The following is a 22,319-nucleotide window of genomic DNA, read 5'->3' on the forward strand; positions in this document are numbered from 1 at the left end:
CTTTTAGGGTTTATAATAAAAAAGAATCATTATAAAATCCATTGCACTGTACTGGCTGTGGAAGTTGCCACAGTGAAATGAAAATTGAAGCAAGACAGGTACTTGGGATAAGAAAATCAGTCAAAAAAAAAAAAAAAAGAGAAAAGCATAAGCAAAGAATGGATATACAGAAGGACAAAATTAGGGAAAAAATGAGAAAAACTGTGATCCTCATCCTGTCTGTGCCCAACTTGCTGAATGTAAAGCACCAGCAGATTAATGAGGAATGGTAACAGATAAGACGTGGGCTGAGGTTGCTCCCAGAGAAAAGACAGTTCCCAGCAGGGCTGAGAATGAAAGGCTCCCCTCCAAGGGAGGAAAGGCTTCTAAGTACCCGAATCCACACCTCACGGTGAAGCCCCTACATAGCAAGCAGTTCTGTCTCAGAACCTACCTGGCATCACTACTCTGTGCCTGTGCCCTGGAGGGGTTTGTGTGTGTGAGCCAATGAGAGAGAGAGAGGTTGATGCTGTGAGACCACTTTGGTTCTGTTCATGAGTGCATCTCCAGTCTACATGTCACTGTGCATCCTCCTGTTCTATGTACAAAACTGACTGCTACTAATATCTTTGAAGCACCCGAGGTGCCCCGGAAGGCTGCTCGTGAGGAAAAACTGCCTGTGCCCACTGCCAAAGCACCAGAGCTTCCAGCACCCAGAGGTACCTGTCTTCATGGATAACTTAACAAAGAACATACTGAGTCTTCTTCTCCTAAGCCTTGTCCTACCCTGGCCTGTCTCTGTTCCCTGACTGAGACTGTCAAGGCTGTGTGCACTGGGACAGGGGTACTGCTGCGTGGTGTGTGAGGGTTTGAGCTGCCTGCTGTGGTGTTCTGTGTCTGTGTCGCCCTGGCTGTTGTTCCTACTTGCCCTGTCTTCTCAACTATGTAAAATGAAATGCACTAATATCTTTGAAGTGCCTGAGGTGCCTGAAGCTGAGGTCCTGGAAGAGGAAGAAGAGGTGGAAGCAGCAGAAGAGGTGGCAGCAGTTGCTGAGCCTGGAGAGCCAGAAGTCTCTCCAGCTGAAGGTATAGGGTGGTGTCCTGAAAGAGCCTGCCATGCCCCGCACATTGCTGCAGTGCTCAGTGTTCTTTGTCCCCCTGCACTCTGTGGGAGGGCTGACAGCAGCATTTTGTCATTTCGTCTGTGTGCATGATGTTAAGCTCAGTCAAGTAAACAGATATAATATCTTTAAAGTCCCTGAAGTGATTGAAGAGGAAGAGGCCGAAGAGGAGGTGCCAATGGTTGTTCCTCAAAAGCCTGTGGCTGTGCCAAAGAAACCTGTGTCTGTACCCAAGAAACCTGTGGTTGTACCCAAGAAACCTGTGGCTGTACCCAAGAGACCAGAGCCTGTGGCTGTGCCAAAAGTACCAGAACCCATGCCTGTCCTTAGAAAATATAAAGTTCCTTCAGTTAAAGGTACATACATCAGTGACTGAGCATCTCCTTATCTGTCTTCTCTGAATACATTTCCCCTTGTTTCACTGATGTGAAACATTGCCAGATGAATAATCTGCTGCTTCAATGTATTATTCTTCATGTTTTGTATGCCCTCCTCTTTTTAGTCATTGCACTTCTCACTGTTATTTGTATATATGTGTCTTTATATTCACAAAAATTAAAATTTACTAATATCTTTAAAGAAACTGAAGTGCAAGAGAGAACTGTCCCAGAAGAGAAAGTGCCTCTTACAACACCTAAAAAGTCACGATTAGAAAAACCAGAGCTTCCTCCAACCAAAGGTACATATTGCCAGGAGGCACCTCCTGAGAATAAATGTTTTCTATACTCTCTTTTCTTTATTCATATCTGAGTCTATAAAATTTGTCAGTTGAATGTAGCCTACCTTGAGAAAGACTGGAGCACAGTCTTTCATGGTTATGGCCACTGTTACTGTGATGTTGTGTGCTGATGTATTGTCTTTTTATGTTTCATATGTGCACATATATACACAAAAATAAAAGAAACTTAATATTTTTTTAAGTGTCTGAGGTACCCAAGGAACCTGTCTCAGAGGAGAAAGTACCTGTTGCTATTCCTAAAATACCTGAATCACTACCAAGTGAAGGTTTGTGCCACCATAGATTTTACTCTAAGAACAATCCTTTGTCCTGTTCTTCTGAGTATAAGCTTTAAGCTAGACATTTTCCTTTTTCTCCCGTTGTGATGTTTGTAAGTTGTTCACTTCATGTTTTAGATTATACTAGTCAATATTTCTTGTATCTGTTAGTATAGCTTCATATTTGTAAGTAAAATATATGGTCCTGCACAGGATATGTCTCTTTTTAAGATAATATTAAATTCCCACTAAATTGGAGTCTCTCAAAAGTTAGTATTTATGTTGCTGTTATAATCTTGAATTAATTGAGAGCATTGACATTTTTATTCTTTCCTGTAACAATGATTCATCAACAAATTCAATGTTTAGTTTATATTGTATACATAAAAAATTCTGTCCTTCACACAATCTTCACTTATGCTTAGAAAGAAAGTGGTTTTCAAAATCTTGCATTAACTGCAAGGGTAACAGATACTGAATGATTACTTATCCTAACGTGTATTTGTCTGTGTCTGTTGAAGTAGATTTGCTTTTTGTTATATCTGTATAACTGTTCACGTGAAACAATCTTATAATTGAAAACTTACACCACTTGTCAATATTCTTTAAAGAATATGAAATCATAAAGGAGATTGAGCCCGAAGAAGCAGAAGAAATTCCAGTTGCAGAAGTTGAAGAAGCTTTACCAGTTGAAGGTATACAAAGTACTTCCCTAGAGGCTGCCACACACCTTTCTTTCATCATCATCATGTGTAGATTTTTCTTGCTCTCTCATTTTTCACACATGTGCCTGTGTTTTGTAGGTTACCTCTACGTTGTAGGTCTTTCTGTGATTCTTCCATTGTTGTGTTCTGGAATTTATTTCTGATCATTTAACTCTAAGTACAACCTTAAGATTATTTAAAATGCTTTCATTTTGTTTCTTGTCCACAAGAGTTTTCCCATCATTTGGTTTTCTACATTTGTTCTCAAGTTATTAACATGAAGTCACTTTTTAAAGTCAGCTTGGATATTAGTATTGTGTGCATGCCTTGAAGCAGTAACCTAAGGCTCTTTCATGCTCCCATTTAACTCAATGACATTTTTTCACTGGCTTCACTGGAAATGGAAAATGGTGGTCTTTAGGTTTGTACATTATTCTTCTCATAACCACCATCATAGGGAATTTATTCTAAATCTACCTAATGTTATTTAAAGTGCCACAACCTGAAAAGAAGATCCCTGAAAAGCGAAAACCACCACCGCCACCAGCTCCAACAGAAGATATTAAACTGGCAAAAGATCTACTTAAAGGTATAATCATCTGAAGCCATAAATAATGGCAGAAACTCAATCTTTTAAAATTATACTGATGAACCTTGAAAAGCATGCTTTTAGACTATAATTTTGTGTCTTTTTTATTTCTTTTCTAATATACTATATTTTAATGGTGCGTCTCACTAATGCTCAGTCCGTCATGATTTTTTATCAGCATTTACATGGGTTCTTTTCAGTAATTACAGGGAAAGAAATATTAAAACCATTTTAATCAAGTTAACACATTCTTCTATCCTTAACATAATTCTTCTCTCTTTAACATATTCTTACAAATGAAATAATCCCCAGCAATAATTTGCTGTTGTTATGTGATCACAGGTATCAGATCAATTGTGCTTTCTACAGACCATCTGACATTTTCTAAACAGTTAATCAGCAAGGATCTTAGCTTTGCAGCTTTTGTCCTTCTTTTACATCGATACTATTAATGAGGTGCTCGGATTTTGTAGAAAACTCCTTTCTTTTTGGAATCTAATATGTGTTGTAAAATTAAAATAATTTTCTTTAAAGCTCCTGAGGCAAGGAAGAAAGCTGTGACTGCAAAACCTGGTGAGCCTCCGAAATTGGAACCTCCACCTGCTAAAGGTATCTAGCTAATATAAGAATCTAGCTTAAAATAAGCCTCTCATGACCCCAAAGTTGTAGTTCTCAGTATCTTCTTGTTTAATTTGCTTAAATATATCAAAATACTGTCTATGTTAGATTATACTCAACATGCACCCCAATCTTGGGCATATATGTTTCTGTTATATTTATGTCCACTTTAATCATACATCATGCAATCCATGAGATGTAAGAGACAGAAGCAGAGAAGAGTGAGAGAGTTTTCATGAGTTTTACTACTTGTGTAGGTACTTGCTTTGATTTTCTGCTTAGCTAAAAATAAAAAATAAAATGCTCTTTAAATGTATACACCATTGTTTCAACATACTTAGTTTATTATTTTTCTGAAATGTAACTTATTTTTGTGAGAGGACACTTTCTAGAGAAGGGAATGAATAATGTATTGAGCAAGCCACTTAACAGGTATGCCTTTATATTATTCATATGCACTGGAGTTTAAGATAAGCTAAGCAGTGGACATTCCTTCTTAACACTGTTCCAAGTTTAGAGATTAAAGTGGATTCTTACGAATATCACAGACAGACTGCTCTTATGAATAGATATGTAACATAAGCCTGTAGTGAAAGAAGACAAGGAAATAAAAATGTTGTGATGATGATTGTTCTTGAATACACAACCTTTATAATTTTCTCAAACCTTCTCAAACCTATAATTTTCTCAATACTTCTGTTGATTTGTATGAAAACTTTCTCTTTGTACATAAACTTAGATGACAGATGTATGCAAATTATATAGAAAATATATTAAAACTATTGGCTTCAGTAGCAACAGTTTAACCTTTGATTTTAATATTCAGTAGTGGACTAGTATTTGATTTGTGTGTTTGGACATGCTAGTTGTTGGTTAACTCTTACTGCTGTTATGAGCCTGTAATAAAATCTGGAATAATATTCTTTTAAGTGCCTGGACTTGTAAAGAAACCTCGCAAAGTAATTCCTGAACCTACTCCCCCACCAAAAGAAGAAGTTGTTTTGAAAAGAGGTATAGTAACTCGGCTCTGTTTTTAAAAACCCAGCATTTTAACACTGATCAGCATAATCCCCTAAATAAAATTGTTTCACGTATGTGGTATGGAACGTTATATGATCAAATACTATCTGATGTCTGTTTCTTGGGAAAAGCAGTTGTAGTTACAGTGAGGAAGGGGGTAGCCTGAAAGTCTCCCAGGTGCAAAGGATCTGTAATGAAAACTGAGCAGAAAAATGAAAATCTAGTTCCCTATCTCTCTCTGTTCTGTTTTCCTTATCTCTTTATGTTAGAGTTGAGAGTCTTCCATTGCCCACAGTGTAAATGTTATTAAAGTTACATGTGTAGTCTATGTATTCTCTTTTGTGGTTTTCTTAGAGGTACCACACAGATCACAGAATTCCATGGTACTATTGGACATCAGTCCCATTTCGTGCAAAGTCTGGGGAGTTCTGAATCATTTTGTGCTCAACTGTTGAGTAGAAAAATGAAGCATTAATTCCAATTCTCTTTGAAATACCACAGAGGGATGATTCATGCTTGTGTACCTTGTACCTTCAAATTTCAGACAACATAATAAAATATAATATTCCATTTTTCAGATGACAGTGTCATTACATACCCAAGATGGAGAACTGAGAGGACAAAACCAAGTGAAATCAATAAAATGGAAAACAGACATTATATAAATTTGAGCTCTCCAAATACAATTCTTGAGTATTTACATTAAAATTACATTTAAAAAAACATTAAAATCTTTTCTCTCAAATGGACTGCTCTTAATAAAAATGTCTTTTTTCCTTAGATGACTTGAATTTTAAATTACTTTCAGAATAATATCTTGAATAGTTACACAAATCTTCCATTTCTATTGAGCTATATATTTTATTTTCCTGTTTCTTTATGATTGATGTTTTTAATCGTTGTCTTGTTCATTGTCTTGTTCTTTTGTTTGCCTGTGCTTTAAAAACTGAGATTTCTTTTCCTTTGAAGTTCTTAAAAAGAAACCTGAAGAGGAAGAACCTAAACCAGAAAAAGAGCCTAAACCAGAAGTTAAACCAGTACCTACACCAGTAGAAAAAATTAAGAAACCTGAAGGTACTAGATTACTATCAAATATATTTGTTGAAATATATTTGTTTTAAAAAATCCCACTATTGAGTAGTGTTTTCTTAAGTGCAGGAGTGAAACTGGTGTCTTAAAAGATAGCTTGTGTTGGCCTAATTGTGCAGTTTAAGTCTTGCCTGGATGCACAACCAAGTTTGACATTCACATTTGGGTTTGAATTCTGTATTTTGGGATTGTTTCTCAATCTTCATTGCATATAGAAAAGAGCTTTACAAATATTTTATATAATACTGATAAAAACGTGACTACAGCAGAACAGTTAATCAAAGCATTCTTTTAGGTGACATTTTACAAGTATGTGTCCTTTTACCCATTTATAATTTCTAATTTATTCAAATCTTACTCTATTTTAGGAAAAATATATGTTCCTAAACCTTATGAACATCTGAAACTGTTTACATGTAAAAACAATGAAAGCTTTTAAATACATTTGAGGGTATTCTGTTTAGGGATTTAAGGTGTTTTAGTGTATCTTACAAAATAAAAATATTATTTTAAAGTCCCAGAAGTTCCTACGAAGAAAACTGAGATACCTGCCATAAAAAAAGAGGAGAAGCCTGTGCCTGAACCACCAAAAGGTACAGACGTGGTGCTCTTTTTCCTTATTGCAGCAACTAAACAATATTCAGTGCTGAATATCATGCTATATTAACATAATGCATTACTGTCCTCCAGTCTGTCATGACTACTCTGTCCTCATTAACCATTTTGCAGTCTTCTGGATTTCTTGTTGTCTTTATTCTTCAATGCTTGAGAAAGTAATCTTTTTTCCATTGTCTGCAATCTTTACGAGAGTTAATCTCACAGTAATTTCTTGCTTTTTAGCCAAATAAAATAGAAACCAATAAATTCTGTCTTCATTTGGCTCTCTCTGTGTTGTTGCTCCTAACTTCTAATGCTCAATGTGATTGCAAAAAAATGTAAACTAACCTACTTGTAATTTCTGTGTTTGAAATGGCAGAAACTAAGCAAGCATCTGTCCCAGTTCCTGGGCCTGAACCTAAACCTGTAGTAGGTAAGAATTCTTTAGTTGTGAATACTGATGAAGCCTTTCTTGTGTGTCTAGTATTTTGTATTCAGGGATTTCTTGGTAAAAGGACATTCATAGAATCACAAAATACCAGGTTGGAAGGTGACTTCAAGGGTAATCTGGTCCAACCTTTCTTGGCAAAAGCACAGTTTTGACAGGATAACTCAGTACCATGTGCAGCAGATTATTAAAAGTGTCCACACAAAGGCCTTTAGAATTAAGAAGACTAGAACTTTCCTACCGTCTACAAAACATTTTAAAGAATATCGTACTTAATGTATTAAATCTTTTTTCCCCCATACAGCTCTAAAATCTCCAAAACCAGCTGAAGAACCAGCACCTGCTGTTACTGCTCCAGTGACAGCTCCAGTTGTTGGAAAGAAAGCAGGTATTTATGTGTATTCTTTGCTATTTAGAAGGTTTTTCTCTGACATACCTAAATACCTTCAGTATAAAAAGAGGGAAGAACTGTACAATAACTCATTCATTACAGGATGATTTGAGATCCTATTCAAGGATCTTGTTATTCTAGGTACTGTCACCTAATTTAAAACAAAAACATCTGTGATATACTATGGAGACCAATCTGTACTCTTTTGTCTGGATGGTAATATGTGTGTCTTTATTTGTTGTCCTACTATGAAATTTGCATATTCTGTTGTTTTCTTGGTGTTCCTCGTGTCCTGATATATGTTTTGTGAATTGAATCTTGTATTTTCTGTGTAGACAAAGAGAAGTTACACATTTCTAAATAATTGTTGTGTTGTTTGGTTTCGTGCTTTTGTTTTGTCATTGAAGCCCTGAGAAAAACTGACAGTGATGTTGAAGAATTAGAGTATTGCTATTTCTATCTGCTATGCTCAGGACCCTGGAACAAAGCCTGCTGTGAAAAAAAAAAAAAAAAAAAAAAAAAAAAAAAAAAAAAGAGCTGGGATGGCTCCGTTTCCTCTGAAACACTCTGAGCCTGTGCTCCACCAGCAGAGCTGATGTCCATTCTTCTCGCCCACCATTCAAAGGGCCTCATGGTGCAGTAGAGCTCAGATCTTGGGCATTTGAGAAGCCAAATCATTAATATCTCTTGGCCACTGATCTGGTGGTGCAGTCTGCAGTGGCACAATTAACCTATTTTATGTCAGTCAGCAGATAGCTGCTGTTTTTTGCTACTTTTAACCTACACTGGATTTAAATTGATGGTCTAACGAGACACTACTGAGAGTGGTTTACTTAGGTTTCCTGTTCATGCGTGCTGTTCTTACCTTTCTTTTGTTGTTATGTTGTAAGTTTCTGTTGTGTAGAGAAAAAGTGTTCTATGTTCATTTTATTTCAGGTATAGCTGTCTTAAATTTGTCTTAAATATATTGTTCCTGATTCTTATTCTTATGGATTTTTACTATCTAAATTACCTATGGAACCTTTGTAGCTGCAGAAAAGCCTGATGCACCACCTGTACTAAAACATAGAGATAAAATGCCCTCAGTGGAAGAAGAAAAGCCTGAGTCAATTGTGTTGAAGAAGATTTCAGTTGAAAAAAACTTGCATGTAAAAGAGAAAATAAGTCCTAAGGAGACAGTTCCAGCCATAGAGCCACTTGAGTATAAAATCTCACTGGAAACAGCTGGTGGAATACTGAATTCAGAGACAGATGAGCAGGAGAAAGTGTCTCTTAAATATTTTGTCCTGGCTTCTGAAGAAGAGGAACTGGAAATGACACCTGTATTTTCAGGAAAGACTACCCTTTCAGGTGAGAAATTAAAAGTTGAAATGGATTACATTACTTATACAAAGGAGGAGCTACCACTACCTGATGAGGAAGTGAAATTGATTTCTATAATATCTGAACATGTGGAAAGAGATTCTGGAGAAGAAAAGGAGGATGAAATTAAATTGCTTGTTCACAGGGAAGATACCATTGAGAAGGCCTCTGAAAAGTTTAGTGTTCTTCATGAAGGAAAGATTCCTGACCATGAAAAAGAAGAAATGGAACCAACTTGTATAACTAAACCCAGGAAGCCAGATCAGCCCAGGGACCAGAAAGGACTTATAGGAAAAGAGAAAAAATCAAAAAAAAGTTTGCAACCTGAAAAATTTCACATTAAGGATAAAACTTCATTTGTACAGGATATCATAGAGGCAGACATAGCTGAAACTCCTCAGCTTAGTAATGAAAATGAGAGAGGAGGTTTTACTCCTGAGAAATATGAAGTTCCTCTTGGAGAATCCATGAAGGGACATGGCATACGAAGTAAAATTCAGAGGCTGAAGCAATCTGGTAGCACAGTACCTGAAATTCCTATAGGTAAGATTCTGAACAAAGAAGCAAAGAAAATGGAAGATATTCAAGATGATGAGAAAGGTAAGAATCTGGATTTTACATCAGCAGAAATACATTCCTTAGACCTGTCTGAGAAGGCTCAGCCAGGATTGAGAAAAGATGTTGACCTAGAATACCCCATCGAGGATGAAGAGGTTCCTGGAGAAAAACTTCACACAATCTTTAAACCATCTGTTCTAAAGTCAGAAGTAGTAGAAATGAAAGCAAGAGAAAAATACTCTACAGAGAAAGAAGCTCATTATGAGGAGGGTTTAGGACAATTGTTAACTGAGAAGGCACTCCTAAGTGATAAAAAGACAGGCAAGATTTTACCAGAGAAGGAAGAAAGAACTATCTTCAGGACCCACTTAAAAAAAGGCAATATTAGGCAGTCAAATGCCCCTGAAGGTCTGCCTGTGGAAAAAGAATTTGATACAGTGATTACAGGAGGAATGGAAAGTGAAGTTTCCACAGGAGAACATGAAAAGGGAATCATATCTGAGTCAGTAAAGAAAGTTGCTATTCAGCCACCGCAAAGTCAAGATGAAAAACAAATCCAAGAAGTTCATACCATTCAGGATGAACATAAAGAAACTCTGGCTAACAAAAGCAGAAAAGGTAAAATTGAAGAAAAGCAATCTATAGAAGGTATATCCGATGAAAAAACATTACCTGAAGATGGCATTGGGAAAAGCACATCTGGTACCATGAAAAAAGAGAAGGGAAAGCTCACAGACGAAGTATCATCAAGCAAAGGGATCCTTGCAAATGAAGATACTTATTCCTCAAGCATAGGTAAGGTAATAACTTCAAAGAAAGCAGAAGGAGAGAAAGAATACCAGAAATCAAAACCTGCTCACCTGACTGAGCAGGCAACTAGACTTTCGAGTGAAAATAAGAATTTGGATGCACCTGGAGAATCACGTGAAGTTCTGGATGTTCCAGCAAAGTCTCATGCAAAGCGAGGTGAGGAAGACTCATGCCAAGTTCTTCCATGAAGTGCTTGTACCATTTGCTTCAGGAGAGTGCCACCTGCCATTGTGTTTTAGTAACACCATTCGCAATTCCATCAAGTCTGTCAGCTGGCTTTACTGGCATTCAGCCACTCTTCACATGTTTGTCTTACCTGTCTGTACACGCAGCTGTGCGATCACTGTTCATTGTCTTAGTCTTATACTTTTCTGAGACTTCATAAATCATTCTGTGTGCCATTGTCTTCTCAGGAAAACTCATATTTTTTTTCTAGTATACATTTTTCCATCCACTGCAACAAAATCTGTCCTGCATTGCATTCGTATCATTCTCACATTAAAAGTATATTTTATATTTCCCTTCACAAAAAGGTAACAAGAGACCTCATAGCACAGGTAATATTTTCAAAAGTCTGTGATGATTAATCACAATTTAGGTTACTAACAGGACATCCCTCACTTGTAAAAGTACCACATTGTCCTGAAACATATATTTAATTTACACAGTTTATATTTTTGTGGTGTTCATTAGTAAAAGTGTGTGGGTTTTTAAAAAAAAAAGACAACCTCATATAATTTTAATAGGAACTTAAACTATTTTATCAAGGAATGACAGAATTTTACTAATTAATGGGCAGGAGAAGGAAATAGGAGCTTTTAAGCTGCCTGTTAGACTCTATTGCTGAATAAGTCATTCCTATACTTCAGGATATTGAACTTACTATTGAGATATAGACAGTATACATTCTATAAAAATAGAGATATGTTTATATCCTTTCCTCCCCTTTTACATGTGGGTAACTAAAAGAAGAAAAAATCTGATATATAAAAAAAATACTTTTCTTAGTTTTAGTAAGTATGTTTATTTAACTACATTTCTAATAATCTTGCTGTTCTACTTCAGAGGCCAAGCCACCAAAAGAAGAATCTCCAAAGGGTATCAGTCCAGTCAAAGGTAGGATATTACAAGCAATACCTTGTCATTGTCTAACTCCAGCTGGCAATCAGGCCCCAAACAGCAACTCACTTACTCCCCTGTGGTGGGAAGGAGGAAAGAATAAGAAGGGTAAAAGTGAGAACTCACAGGTTGAGCAAAAGCAGAGCACACAGAGAAAGATAAGGAATTCACTCACCATTTCCCATGAGCAGGGGTGTATTCACCCATATGCAGGACAGCAGGATGCCCTTCCATCCCTTGAAGGGCAAATGTCATAATTCTGAGTGCCCCCCTCCTCCCCCCACTTCTTCTTTCCCCTGCTTTAAATGCTGAGCATAACACCATATGGTGTAGGATATCACTTTGGTCAGTTGGGATCAGCTTTCCTGGCTGTATCACTTCCCAGTTTCTTGTGAACTCCCAGCCTTTTCAGTTGTGGGGCTCTATGAGAAGCAGAAAAGGCCTTGGCTCTGCAAGAGCCTCTCAACAATCACAAAAATATCTTTGTATTATTAAGACTGCTTTCAACACAAATCCAAAACATAGCCCCATACTAACTACTTAGAATACTGTTAAATCTCCCCCAACCAAAATCAGCACAGCCTACAATCAAAAACAATTAATCAGGATTAATTTATTCATTTCTGGATCTGAATTACAGCCAAGAAGACACCTTCACCAGCAGATGCAGAAAGAAGGAAACTCAGGCCAGGCAGTGGTGGTGAAAAACCTCCTGAAGAGCCTCCATTTACTTACCAACTCAAGGCTGTACCACTGAAGTTTGTCAAGGAGATGAAAGATATAGTGCTAAAAGAAGCTGAGTCTGTTGGGTCTTCTGCAATCTTTGAAGTCCTTATTTCACCATCCACTGCAATTACCAGCTGGATGAAAGATGGTAGTAACATCCGAGAGAGCCCAAAACACAAGTTTATTGCTGATGGCAAAGATAGGAAGCTGCATATTATTGATGTCCAGCTGTCTGATGCTGGTGAATATACTTGTGTATTACGACTGGGGAACAAAGAGAAGACCTCTACAGCCAAACTTATTGTTGAAGGTATTCCCTGTTTCAAATTTATCAATAGACTACTCACTCCTCAAACTAGAACTGGTGCTTTGTAAATTTACAGTAGTTGGTAGATGCATCCTTTTGTTTCCCTCAATCACTACACATATAATATAAGGCATTTCTGCATCGCATGTTCTATATCTAAAGGAGAAAAATCAAAATAATTTGTTTCCCACAGAACTCCCAGTGCGGTTTGTGAAAACCCTTGAAGAAGAAGTGACTGTCATTAAAACCCAGCCACTGTACTTAACATGTGAGCTTAACAAAGAAAGAAATGTGGTCTGGAGAAAGGATGGTAAAATCATCAAAGCCAAGCCTGGGAAGTTTGCTCTGGGTGTTATTGGTTTGTCACATTCCCTCACAGTCACTGATTCAGATGATTCTGATGCTGGTACTTACACTGTTACTGTGGAAGACTCTGAACTATCATGCTCATCTTGTGTTAAGGTAGTAGGTAAGCAACTAAAATCATGTCCTTTTTTCTCTCCAGGATATTTGGGCTGCTTTAAAATTATGAAAACCTTGTCTCATTGTCTTACAGTATAAGTGGACAGATAAGATTTTAAAATATTAATCTTAATTAATCTTAATTAATTTTAATCTTGTTAAGATTAAAAGCTTGTTGTAGTACAAAATCTCTTAGTTCTTTTTTATGACACGTCTATTTGTAATAAAAGTCTACTAAGCTGTTCTCTTGTCTAACTTTTTGTCACGCAGAAGTTATAAGGGACTGGTTAGTAAAACCCATAAGAGACCAGCATGTTAAACCAAAAGGAACAGCTACCTTCAGCTGTGACATTGTCAAGGATACACCAAACATTAAATGGTTCAAAGGAGATGAGGAAATCCCTGCTGAACCCACTGACAAGACAGAAATCTTAAAAGAGGGAAATAAAATTTTCCTGAAAATCAAGAATGCTGGTCCTGCTGATATTGGAGAATATGCAGTGGAAGTTGAAGGTCGCAGATATCCAGCTAAACTGACCCTTGGTGGTAAGGAAGCTTTTATTTGGATTATATTTAATCAGCTTGTAGGCCAGTGTTGAAAAACATCTAAATAAACAAACATAAAAGATAACCTGAATTATTATAAAGCTCTATCAAAACTTGACCCAATCATATATGTGTCTATTTGTGCATTGTAGAACGTGAAGTTGAGCTTCTGAAGCCATTAGAGGATGTTACAGTTTATGAGAAGGAAACAGCAAACTTTGACACAGAAATATCTGAAGATGATATTCCTGGTGAATGGAAGCTGAAAGGAGAAATCCTGAGACCTTCGCCTGTAAGCATCTTTGAATTTTAAAACACAATTTATTTAAATTAAATACTGTGAACAGGTTCCTTGAATCTTTATGTTAAGATGTGTCATTGCTACTCAGTCCAGAATATATGATCAAAAAAACTGATTCTCTAAGTAAGGCTTATAATTTCAAAGGCTAAGTTTTGAAGGCCTTCATTTTCTTAAGGTATTACAACACATAATTCAAGCAATAATAGAAATATCCTACATACATTGTGGGAATGATTCTGACATTCTAAAGAAGTGTGGAATTCTGAAGAAATGTACTCCATATTTTAATTATTGAGTCGAAGTATTAACTTTCCTTGAAAAGCAATTTCATTCTTCCTACCTGACTCTTTACCGTGTATACAACAAAAATCCCTTTATTGAAAGCACATAGCAGCAAGGCATTTGCATTACACTGGTATTTGTATTTAACAAAGTCTGTCATCTCTCCAGACATGTGAAATCAAAGCTGAAGGAGGAAAACGCTTCCTAACCTTACACAAAGTCAAGTTAGAGCAAGCTGGCGAAGTCCTTTACCAGGCCCTGAATGCCGTCACTACAGCTATCCTGACAGTAAAAGGTACGATGCCTCACGGAGCATGACACCAGCTTTGACAGAGTTCACATGGAGCACATTACAAATGATGTGTTACCTTTTGCTTCCAGAAATCGAATTGGACTTTGCTGTGCCCCTAAAAGATGTCACTGTTCCTGAGAAGCGCCAAGCAAGGTTTGAATGTGTTCTTACCAGAGAGGCCAATGTTATATGGTCGAAGGGCACTGATATACTCAAGATTGGAGAAAAATTTGACATCATTGCTGATGGAAAGAAGCACATTCTTGTTATCAATGATTCACAGTTTGATGATGAGGGAGAATACACTGCTGAAGTTGACGGCAAAAAGAGCACAGCAAGACTGTTTGTGGAAGGCAAGTATTTTCTCATGAACAAAAGAACAAAAAAAAAAGATAAAGAATATGTCTTTCAGGACTACATTAGCCTTTTTTCTGATTGTATTTATGTGTCTACATTACAGGTGTGAGGCTGAAGTTCATATCACCTCTACAGGATCAAACAGTGAAAGAGGGGGAAACCGCTCACTTTCAATTTGAGCTTTCTCATGAAGACATGCCCGTGAAATGGTTCAAAAATGACAAGAGACTTCACACAAGCAGAACAGTTTTAATTACTTCAGAAGGCAAAGTCCATAAACTAGAAATGAGAGAAGTAACACTTGATGATATCTCAGAAATAAAGGCCGTAGTCAAGGACTTGAACACACAAGCCAACCTGAAAGTCTTAGGTAATTACATAAATAATTTAAAACCTGCTATAGAATAAATATTATAAGTAGAAAGTGACAAAATATTGATATTTTAGTATATTTGTATAACTAATTTATCTTATCCACTATGGCTTTTGTAGAGGCTGATCCATATTTCACTGTGAAATTACAAGACTACAGTGCTGTAGAGAAAGATGATATTACTCTGGAATGTGAACTTAGCAAAGATGTGCCAGTAAAATGGTACAAAGATGGTGAAGAACTAATAGCTTCCAACAGAATTTCCATAAAAACGGATGGCTTGCGCCGTATCCTGAAGATCAAGAAGGCTGCAGAGAGTGACAAAGGCGTTTATGAGTGTGACTGTGGAACCGACAAGACAAGTGCCAATATCAGCGTTGAGTGTAAGTAATCGTGTCTTCGCTAAGGGAAAGGAGCAAAACCTTTGTAAACCAGTGTAGACAGACAGAGACTCTGCAAAGAGGAAGACTCAAAATGGACCTGTGAAAAGGATGGTGTTATGATGAATGGCTGAAATATCTAGATTTAAAGTTATTAAAAGTGATTACAAGAGACAGTATATTTCACGATTACTGGAGAGAGTTACTCTCTCTGTCCAGTTACCATCAGGAAATAAAAACAGTTTAGTTCGCTGGAACAGATATCTGGCTTAATTATTAGGAAAAATATTCTTACCAAAAATAACTAAATTTTCAGACATAGAAGAAGGTTGTAGACTGCCAACTTGCTGCTTTTTAGGAAGAGGTTAGATAAACACTTACTGGTTGCAGCATTTGAATGCCCAAAAGAAGGAAAAGGGAGAGACTTAAGATGCTTTCCAGTATTACATTTCTATGGTATACAATTTGTGAGTAAACAGATGCAAACTTTTGATTTATTTTATTTTAGCTCGCTTAATTAAAGTGGAGCGCCCCCTATACGGAGTGGAAGTATTTGTTGGTGAAACAGCACGCTTTGAAATTGAAATTTCTGAGCCTGATGTCCATCCTGTATGGAAGCTAAAGGGAGAAACTCTAACACCTTCACCTGTAAGAATTCTTCTTTATTTTTAGATCATAATTTCCAGTAGAAAAACATTATTAATAATAGTGTTTTCTTAGTGGTTTCTTAGAATATTAATATTTGGGGTGGGGTGTGTGTTTCTTTATCACCAGGACTGTGAAATCATTGAAGATGGGAAGAAGCATATTCTTGTCCTTCATAACTGTAAACTTGATATGACTGGAGAAGTGTCTTTCCAAGCTGCCAATGCTAAAAGTGCTGCTAATCTGAAAGTGAAAGGTACAGTCTGCACTTGGCCAACATTTCCATGTGTATTTCGGGGCATCAGAACAAATCTAGTGTCAGAAAGCACTGTATGAACTGATCTGAAAGAGCTCTTCTTTCATTTCAGAACTGCCTCTTATCTTTATCACTCCACTAAGTGATGTGAAAGTCTTTGAGAAGGATGAAGCTAAGTTTGAATGTGAGGTATCCAGAGAACCCAAGACTTTCCGCTGGTTGAAAGGAACAGAAGAGATCACTCCTGATGAAAGATTCGAAATCATTTCAGATGGAACAAAGCATGCTCTGATTATTAAATCTGTTGCCTTTGAGGATGAAGTAAAATACACATTTGAAGCTGAGGATAAAAGAACAAGTGCCAAGCTAATTATTGAAGGTTTGTTAGACTTCATCTTTCTAGGAAAGTTCTGCATCATATACTTGAATAATTCCTGTTGATAACGTTATGACATGTAATGTTGCTATAGGTATCCGCCTGAAATTCATCACTCCTCTCAAGGATGTAACAAAGAAAGAGCGAGAAACTGCAGAGTTCACTGTGGAACTCTCCCATGAAAATATCACTGTGGCCTGGTTCAAGAATGACCAACGATTACATACCAGCAAGGTGGTTTCAATGACAGACGATGGCAAATTCCATACACTCACAATCAAAGATCTTACTATTGATGATACTTCTCAGATAAAAGTGGAAGCTATGGGCAAATCCTCAGAAGCTAAACTCACAGTTCTTGGTAAGAATACCCAAAATAATTTTCCTGATGTATATTATCAGAAGAGTTTTATTAATAAAAAATAGTAATCAGAAGGTCTTGGGGTTGGCCTAAATCTAAATTATGATTTTGAAAATCTAACAATTTGTTTTTCTTCCTTGAGTCACCATTTACCTGTTCATGAAGGATGATTATGATAATTTTAAAATTTCATGCAAAGTCGCGAAGTTAGTAAGTACATGCTTAAAACAGTGCTCTAAAACTCCCTAGAGCATCAAAAGAATGTTGTCAGTAATATTAATAATGCCCTGAATCATTTGTTAGGTGTTTATTGCTTTCTTTTTTGTAACAGAACTGTGAAAAAAGACTATATTTAATCCTTCCTGTGGGATATAAACAGGAAATATATTTTATGGTAGAAACTAATTGTTATTTCTAGAAGACTAAAACTTCAGACTGAAATATGTCTTAACTTTTCCTTGCAGAGGGAGACCCTTATTTCACTGGGAAGCTGCAGGATTACACTGCTGTGGAGAAAGATGAAGTAATCTTACAATGTGAAATCAGCAAAGCAGATGCCCCGGTGAAATGGATGAAGGATGGCAAGCCAATTACTGCATCAAAGAATGTCGTCATTAAGGCTGATGGCAAAAAGAGAATCCTTATTCTCAAGAAAGCTTTGAAGAAAGACATTGGACAGTACACTTGTGACTGTGGTACTGACCAAACCTCTGCTAAACTTGATATTGAAGGTATGGTTATTTTAATGGGCTGCTCTGTAGAGGTCTTTTGGGATCTGCTAGAAACTGAGGGAGTCAATTGCATTTTTCTTCTCTAGACCGGGATATTGAGATTGTGCGACCACTATACAGTGTGGAGGTGATTGAGACAGAGACTGCCCGTTTTGATATTGAAATCTCTGAGGAAGGTGTCCATGGCAATTGGAAGCTAAAAGGAGAACCCCTGACTGAATCAGCTGTAAGCAAATATTTCGTGATATTTTTTATCTGTGTCTCAACACTTTGCAGGGAAGTGGAGTCTGAGGGAGGGCGACTGCAGAAACTAAATTTCATCTCCTGCTTTCAGGAAGCAGGAGTGGGTTTTTTAATAAATAATGTTTTAAATGTAGTACAGATGTGAGCCAAAATAGCTAAATAATGAATGATTTTTACATAAAACGGTACATTCTGCATTGCTAAGAATACCTAACAATCATGTATCCAAAGTGCAAAGACCTTGTGGAATTCACTTCAACACAATGGCATTTATAAATGCAAACATCAGATTTCATTCTTTTTCCTGTGGGTTTTGAGTTATATTTGGTTTAAATAGATGTAGATTACATTTCCAAACTCTTTTGCATTTCTGTGACAGCTAAAATTGGAGTAAAATGATATAGAGCTTAATCAAATATTTTATACTCCTTGTTGGAAAGATCTGGAAAATAAAGAAACAATACAATCGCAGTTGGCAATAATTTGGCTTCTTTGTAATGGCATAAATCTGAATAATACAGAAAGATTGGAAGTTACATGAAAATCACTGTCTGAATTAAAAGAAGGAAAGGTCTTCTCGAGGAAAGATCACAGCACAAGCTTAGCAATTTCTAGTTCCCTTGGGGGAACTAGGCCTCTGACTGGTCTACATATATATTAATATATTGGCTACTCAGCACAGAAATGTGTTGCCTCTTCCGCTTTCTTTCAAACTGTATTAAGAAGAGAGTTTGAAAGGAAAGATCTATGAATGAATGTTTAAAGGGTATATTTCACATGGGCCCAGGAGTTGTGAATGGAGTAGAAGAAAACAGATTCATGGTATGAGAAGCAGGGGCTCTTTTGGTGAGTAATACAAAAAAGATATTGGAAAAATTGTTTCAATTCTGTTTTTGCAGGAATGTGAAATCAAGGAGGAAGGAAAAAAGCACTTCCTTACACTGTACAATGTGCGCTTAGATCAAGCTGGTGGAGTAGATTTTCAAGCAGCAAATGCCAAGTCTGGTGCTCATCTTCGAGTGAAACGTAAGTGTCTTTTAAACTGTAATTAATTGACTAATTAAGTGAAAACATGATACTCATTGCCTCTTTGGAATGGGTGGCAAATCTCTATACTGTACTGAACCCACAGCAATCCTTCCCAGAACAGCAACTTAGGGATTAGTTACTCAGATTGTCTTAATTTTTTTCATTAAGGAATGTCCTATGTGTTTTTAACCTTATATATCATTTATTCATAGAGGAGAAGTAAAATTAAGGAGATGGCCTTGAAGGTTGCTTGGTGGTCTGGCATCATATATGCTGTTATGAAATCAAATATTGCAAGCAAAGGCTCTGCTGCATTGAAGTGTCACGTTAGCTGGAAAGGATAGGATAACAGTGATATCTGGGGATAGGGTTAAGAGCTTGATGGACAGGGACAGACTACACGGTTGCAGACCACTTGTTTCCCACTCCAATCCTAGCCCTCGCTATTTTGGAAACACATGCCTTATCTAGCAACTGGCATGCAAGGCTTGGCAAGGAGACAGATGCAGAGCAACTTTCCTGCTGACCTTGTTCAATTTAAAGAAACATGCTCTGCAAATAGGAAATTGTAGGTGACCAGCCCTCCCCTAAGAACCCAGGGTGGCCTCTTCTATTTAGGGAATTTAAAGAGCAGCATTGCGATGTCTGGCTCTCTTGAGGGAAGCCACCATGGAGATTAGTACGTAAGGGCAGCAGCTCTCTCTTGGGTAGAAGTGACTAATCTAAAAATTATGTCTTCTCCTTACCAAGCTCGAGTAATTGGCTTGCTGAGACCCCTCAAGGATGTAACAGTGACAGCTGGGGAATCAGCAACCTTTGATTGCGAACTCTCTTATGAGGGAATCCCAGTAGAATGGTTCCTGAAAGGAAAGAAACTGGAGCCCAGTGATCAGGTAAAAAAACTAAACTTTGCTTTTTCTCATGTTTCTTCCTCCTCCTTGTCTTGTCATGTCTCTTCCCCTTCTTATTTCTTATTTATTCTCTCCCAGCTGAGGTACTAAGGCACAGCAGTATTGTAGTACTGCTGTGTCAAATGCTAAATCATCCCTAAATCAGATACAACAGTTTTTCCTGGAAATTCCAGTATTCTGCAATGCTGCAATTATTTATCATATGAAGGGAATCTAAAGTTCCAAAATATCAATCACTACAACAGTGATTTTGTACCTGATTCTGTTGGAGACTCAGCCACAAGGATACTGAATAATTTTTGCTCATGTTACCTGTGGTTACAGTGAGAGGATTTTGAAAGAGAATTTTTGTTCTCCTGAATGCTGAGTTGCAGTCCAATTCAACATATAAGGGGATTAAGAGGATTCAAATTCCATTTCAGGCATTTGTTCTGGCTCTCCAGATAACTCTCTGGGCAGATTTGCTTGTCAAGCACTTCTCACTAGCTATTTTTAACCCTTCATCAAGTGCTGGCTCTTAACTCTGAGATCTGAGCAACCTGGAATGCAGTCAATTTAATGTTTAAAGTTAATGATAGAGGAAATAAATAAAGAAACTTAAATTAGTATGTTAGGAAATGGAAATGGATATTGCTAGTTGTAAGACTTCTTTTTCACATACTAGGCCTAAAAAAGTAATGCGAATTCAAATAAAAGTTGGAAACCTAAGACAAAGTAAACTTTCAAGGCATTGCATAACCTAACGAAGTTTCAGAACTTGTAATAATGCTGTTTAATAATACTTTGGTACAGATTGCTATTTCTTTAAATACAATTTTTAACTTTTTTTTTCCCAGGTTTTTGTAGATCTTTCTGAGCTTTGAGAAATTTGCATAAATAAAAACTATTTAATAAAATAAATAAAATCCAGAAATAAGAAAATCCAAACAGATCATGATGATAAGGGACCCTATTACAGTATTTAAGGACAGATAAACAAAGTTGAAACTCAGCAAATGAGTAATGAAATGAATCAAGATAAGTACTTCTGAGTTTCAGAATAAAAATGTGAAAAGCTATTGGTCAGTGCAGTGGATTGATAGTTATGACTGCCTGGCCAGAAAACTATTATATGTTCGATATTCTGTACAATGGAAAATTATTTTGGTCTTTTCTGTCTGAGCTACCATTTTAATTACATGAAAAAAATCAGATTTCATGTAGTTTACATCTACAGTCAAAGCTATCATTTGAACAGTTGAAACTTTATCAGTATGAAATTGACAGTAAACCATATATTTACTCAACGCATTACTTTCTACCCATTCAAAATAGCCTCTTGAAACACATTTACAACTGTCTTTGAGAATCAATCTAATTGTACAAGTGTTTCATTTTAGCTGTTTGCTAATTCAAACTATTTTATTACCTCTGTGGCTGGCATTCAGGTGAACATTTATAACCTTTATTCATGAAAGTGATTTTTTTGTTTACTGTGATTGCAAAGTAGTTTCTGCAATAGGTCATAAAGGAAACTAGTCTTTTAGGCAGAACTTTTTACCAAATTTTAATAATAGAAAGTCAAATAGGCATTTCCAGAGAAGTGTATGTGGGGGGTGCCAAACACCCTTGTAGCTGAAAAAGTTTTTCCATTACATGTAGCCAGCAGTAATGCCAACTTTTCCCATAAATTTGCTTATTTTTTTGTATTTATTAATACCTGTTCAAAATAGACATCATCTCAAGTCAGTCCTAAAATCCTCAAAACTTTGAGGATTGAGCTATATCTAGTATATACAAAAGGAAGTTGTCAAAATTTCACATGAAATTGGACAACCAAACTCCACAAATCATAAATAGCATGCTATTTCATGAAATATTTCTTAAATACTTGTTGTAGATGTTCACAGCAGGGTTTTTATGTATTTTGCAAGGTTGTGACCCGTGCTGAAGGAAGAGTTCACACACTTATTCTTAGAGACGTCAAGTTAACAGATGCAGGAGAGGTATCACTGACAGCAAAAGATTTCAGAACTCAAGCAAATCTTTTTGTGAAAGGTAAGTCAGTCATTTTAGTCAAACCATCATCAGCATTAATGTTCCACTCATGATTCATCCTGGAATAGGAAGCTGATACACACTGTTTATCAAAGAGTGGGATCATATATACAATATTCTACCGGTAGGTAACTTCCCTGATTAAAAAAGCCACCTACTTAAAATCTCTGCACTTCACAGAAGAGCTGAACAAGGGAAAACACTGAAACTGTGTCACATCTGGGAGATAAACCAGTTCACTAGGACTCCCAGGGCTTTGCTGCAGTCTTGAACATTCAATTGGCCTCAAGAGGACCCACGAAT

At 36.7% G+C, this 22,319-nt stretch overlaps 1 protein-coding gene across 1 annotated transcript in view; it reads left to right on the forward strand.

The window, feature by feature from the left end:
• TTN (titin) overlaps positions 1–22,319 on the forward strand; it is a 236,560-nt gene that overhangs the window by 124,699 nt on the left and 89,542 nt on the right. The window contains exons 158-185 of the mRNA XM_053983149.1: positions 615–698; positions 955–1,065; positions 1,235–1,456; positions 1,603–1,779; positions 2,708–2,791; positions 3,294–3,389; positions 3,924–3,998; positions 4,938–5,018; positions 5,997–6,101; positions 7,466–7,549; positions 11,348–11,422; positions 12,042–12,437; positions 12,628–12,903; positions 13,167–13,442; positions 13,595–13,734; positions 14,194–14,320; positions 14,407–14,670; positions 14,778–15,044; positions 15,167–15,430; positions 15,936–16,075; positions 16,202–16,328; positions 16,441–16,707; positions 16,799–17,065; positions 17,530–17,796; positions 17,883–18,022; positions 18,939–19,065; positions 19,819–19,961; positions 21,893–22,016. Coding sequence (XP_053839124.1) covers positions 615–698; positions 955–1,065; positions 1,235–1,456; positions 1,603–1,779; positions 2,708–2,791; positions 3,294–3,389; positions 3,924–3,998; positions 4,938–5,018; positions 5,997–6,101; positions 7,466–7,549; positions 11,348–11,422; positions 12,042–12,437; positions 12,628–12,903; positions 13,167–13,442; positions 13,595–13,734; positions 14,194–14,320; positions 14,407–14,670; positions 14,778–15,044; positions 15,167–15,430; positions 15,936–16,075; positions 16,202–16,328; positions 16,441–16,707; positions 16,799–17,065; positions 17,530–17,796; positions 17,883–18,022; positions 18,939–19,065; positions 19,819–19,961; positions 21,893–22,016 — 4,806 coding nt within the window. The remainder of the gene's footprint in view (positions 1–614; positions 699–954; positions 1,066–1,234; positions 1,457–1,602; positions 1,780–2,707; positions 2,792–3,293; positions 3,390–3,923; positions 3,999–4,937; positions 5,019–5,996; positions 6,102–7,465; positions 7,550–11,347; positions 11,423–12,041; positions 12,438–12,627; positions 12,904–13,166; positions 13,443–13,594; positions 13,735–14,193; positions 14,321–14,406; positions 14,671–14,777; positions 15,045–15,166; positions 15,431–15,935; positions 16,076–16,201; positions 16,329–16,440; positions 16,708–16,798; positions 17,066–17,529; positions 17,797–17,882; positions 18,023–18,938; positions 19,066–19,818; positions 19,962–21,892; positions 22,017–22,319) is intronic.

Source organism: Vidua macroura, chromosome 7, assembly GCF_024509145.1.
Source record: "Vidua macroura isolate BioBank_ID:100142 chromosome 7, ASM2450914v1, whole genome shotgun sequence".
NCBI lineage: Eukaryota > Metazoa > Chordata > Aves > Passeriformes > Viduidae > Vidua > Vidua macroura.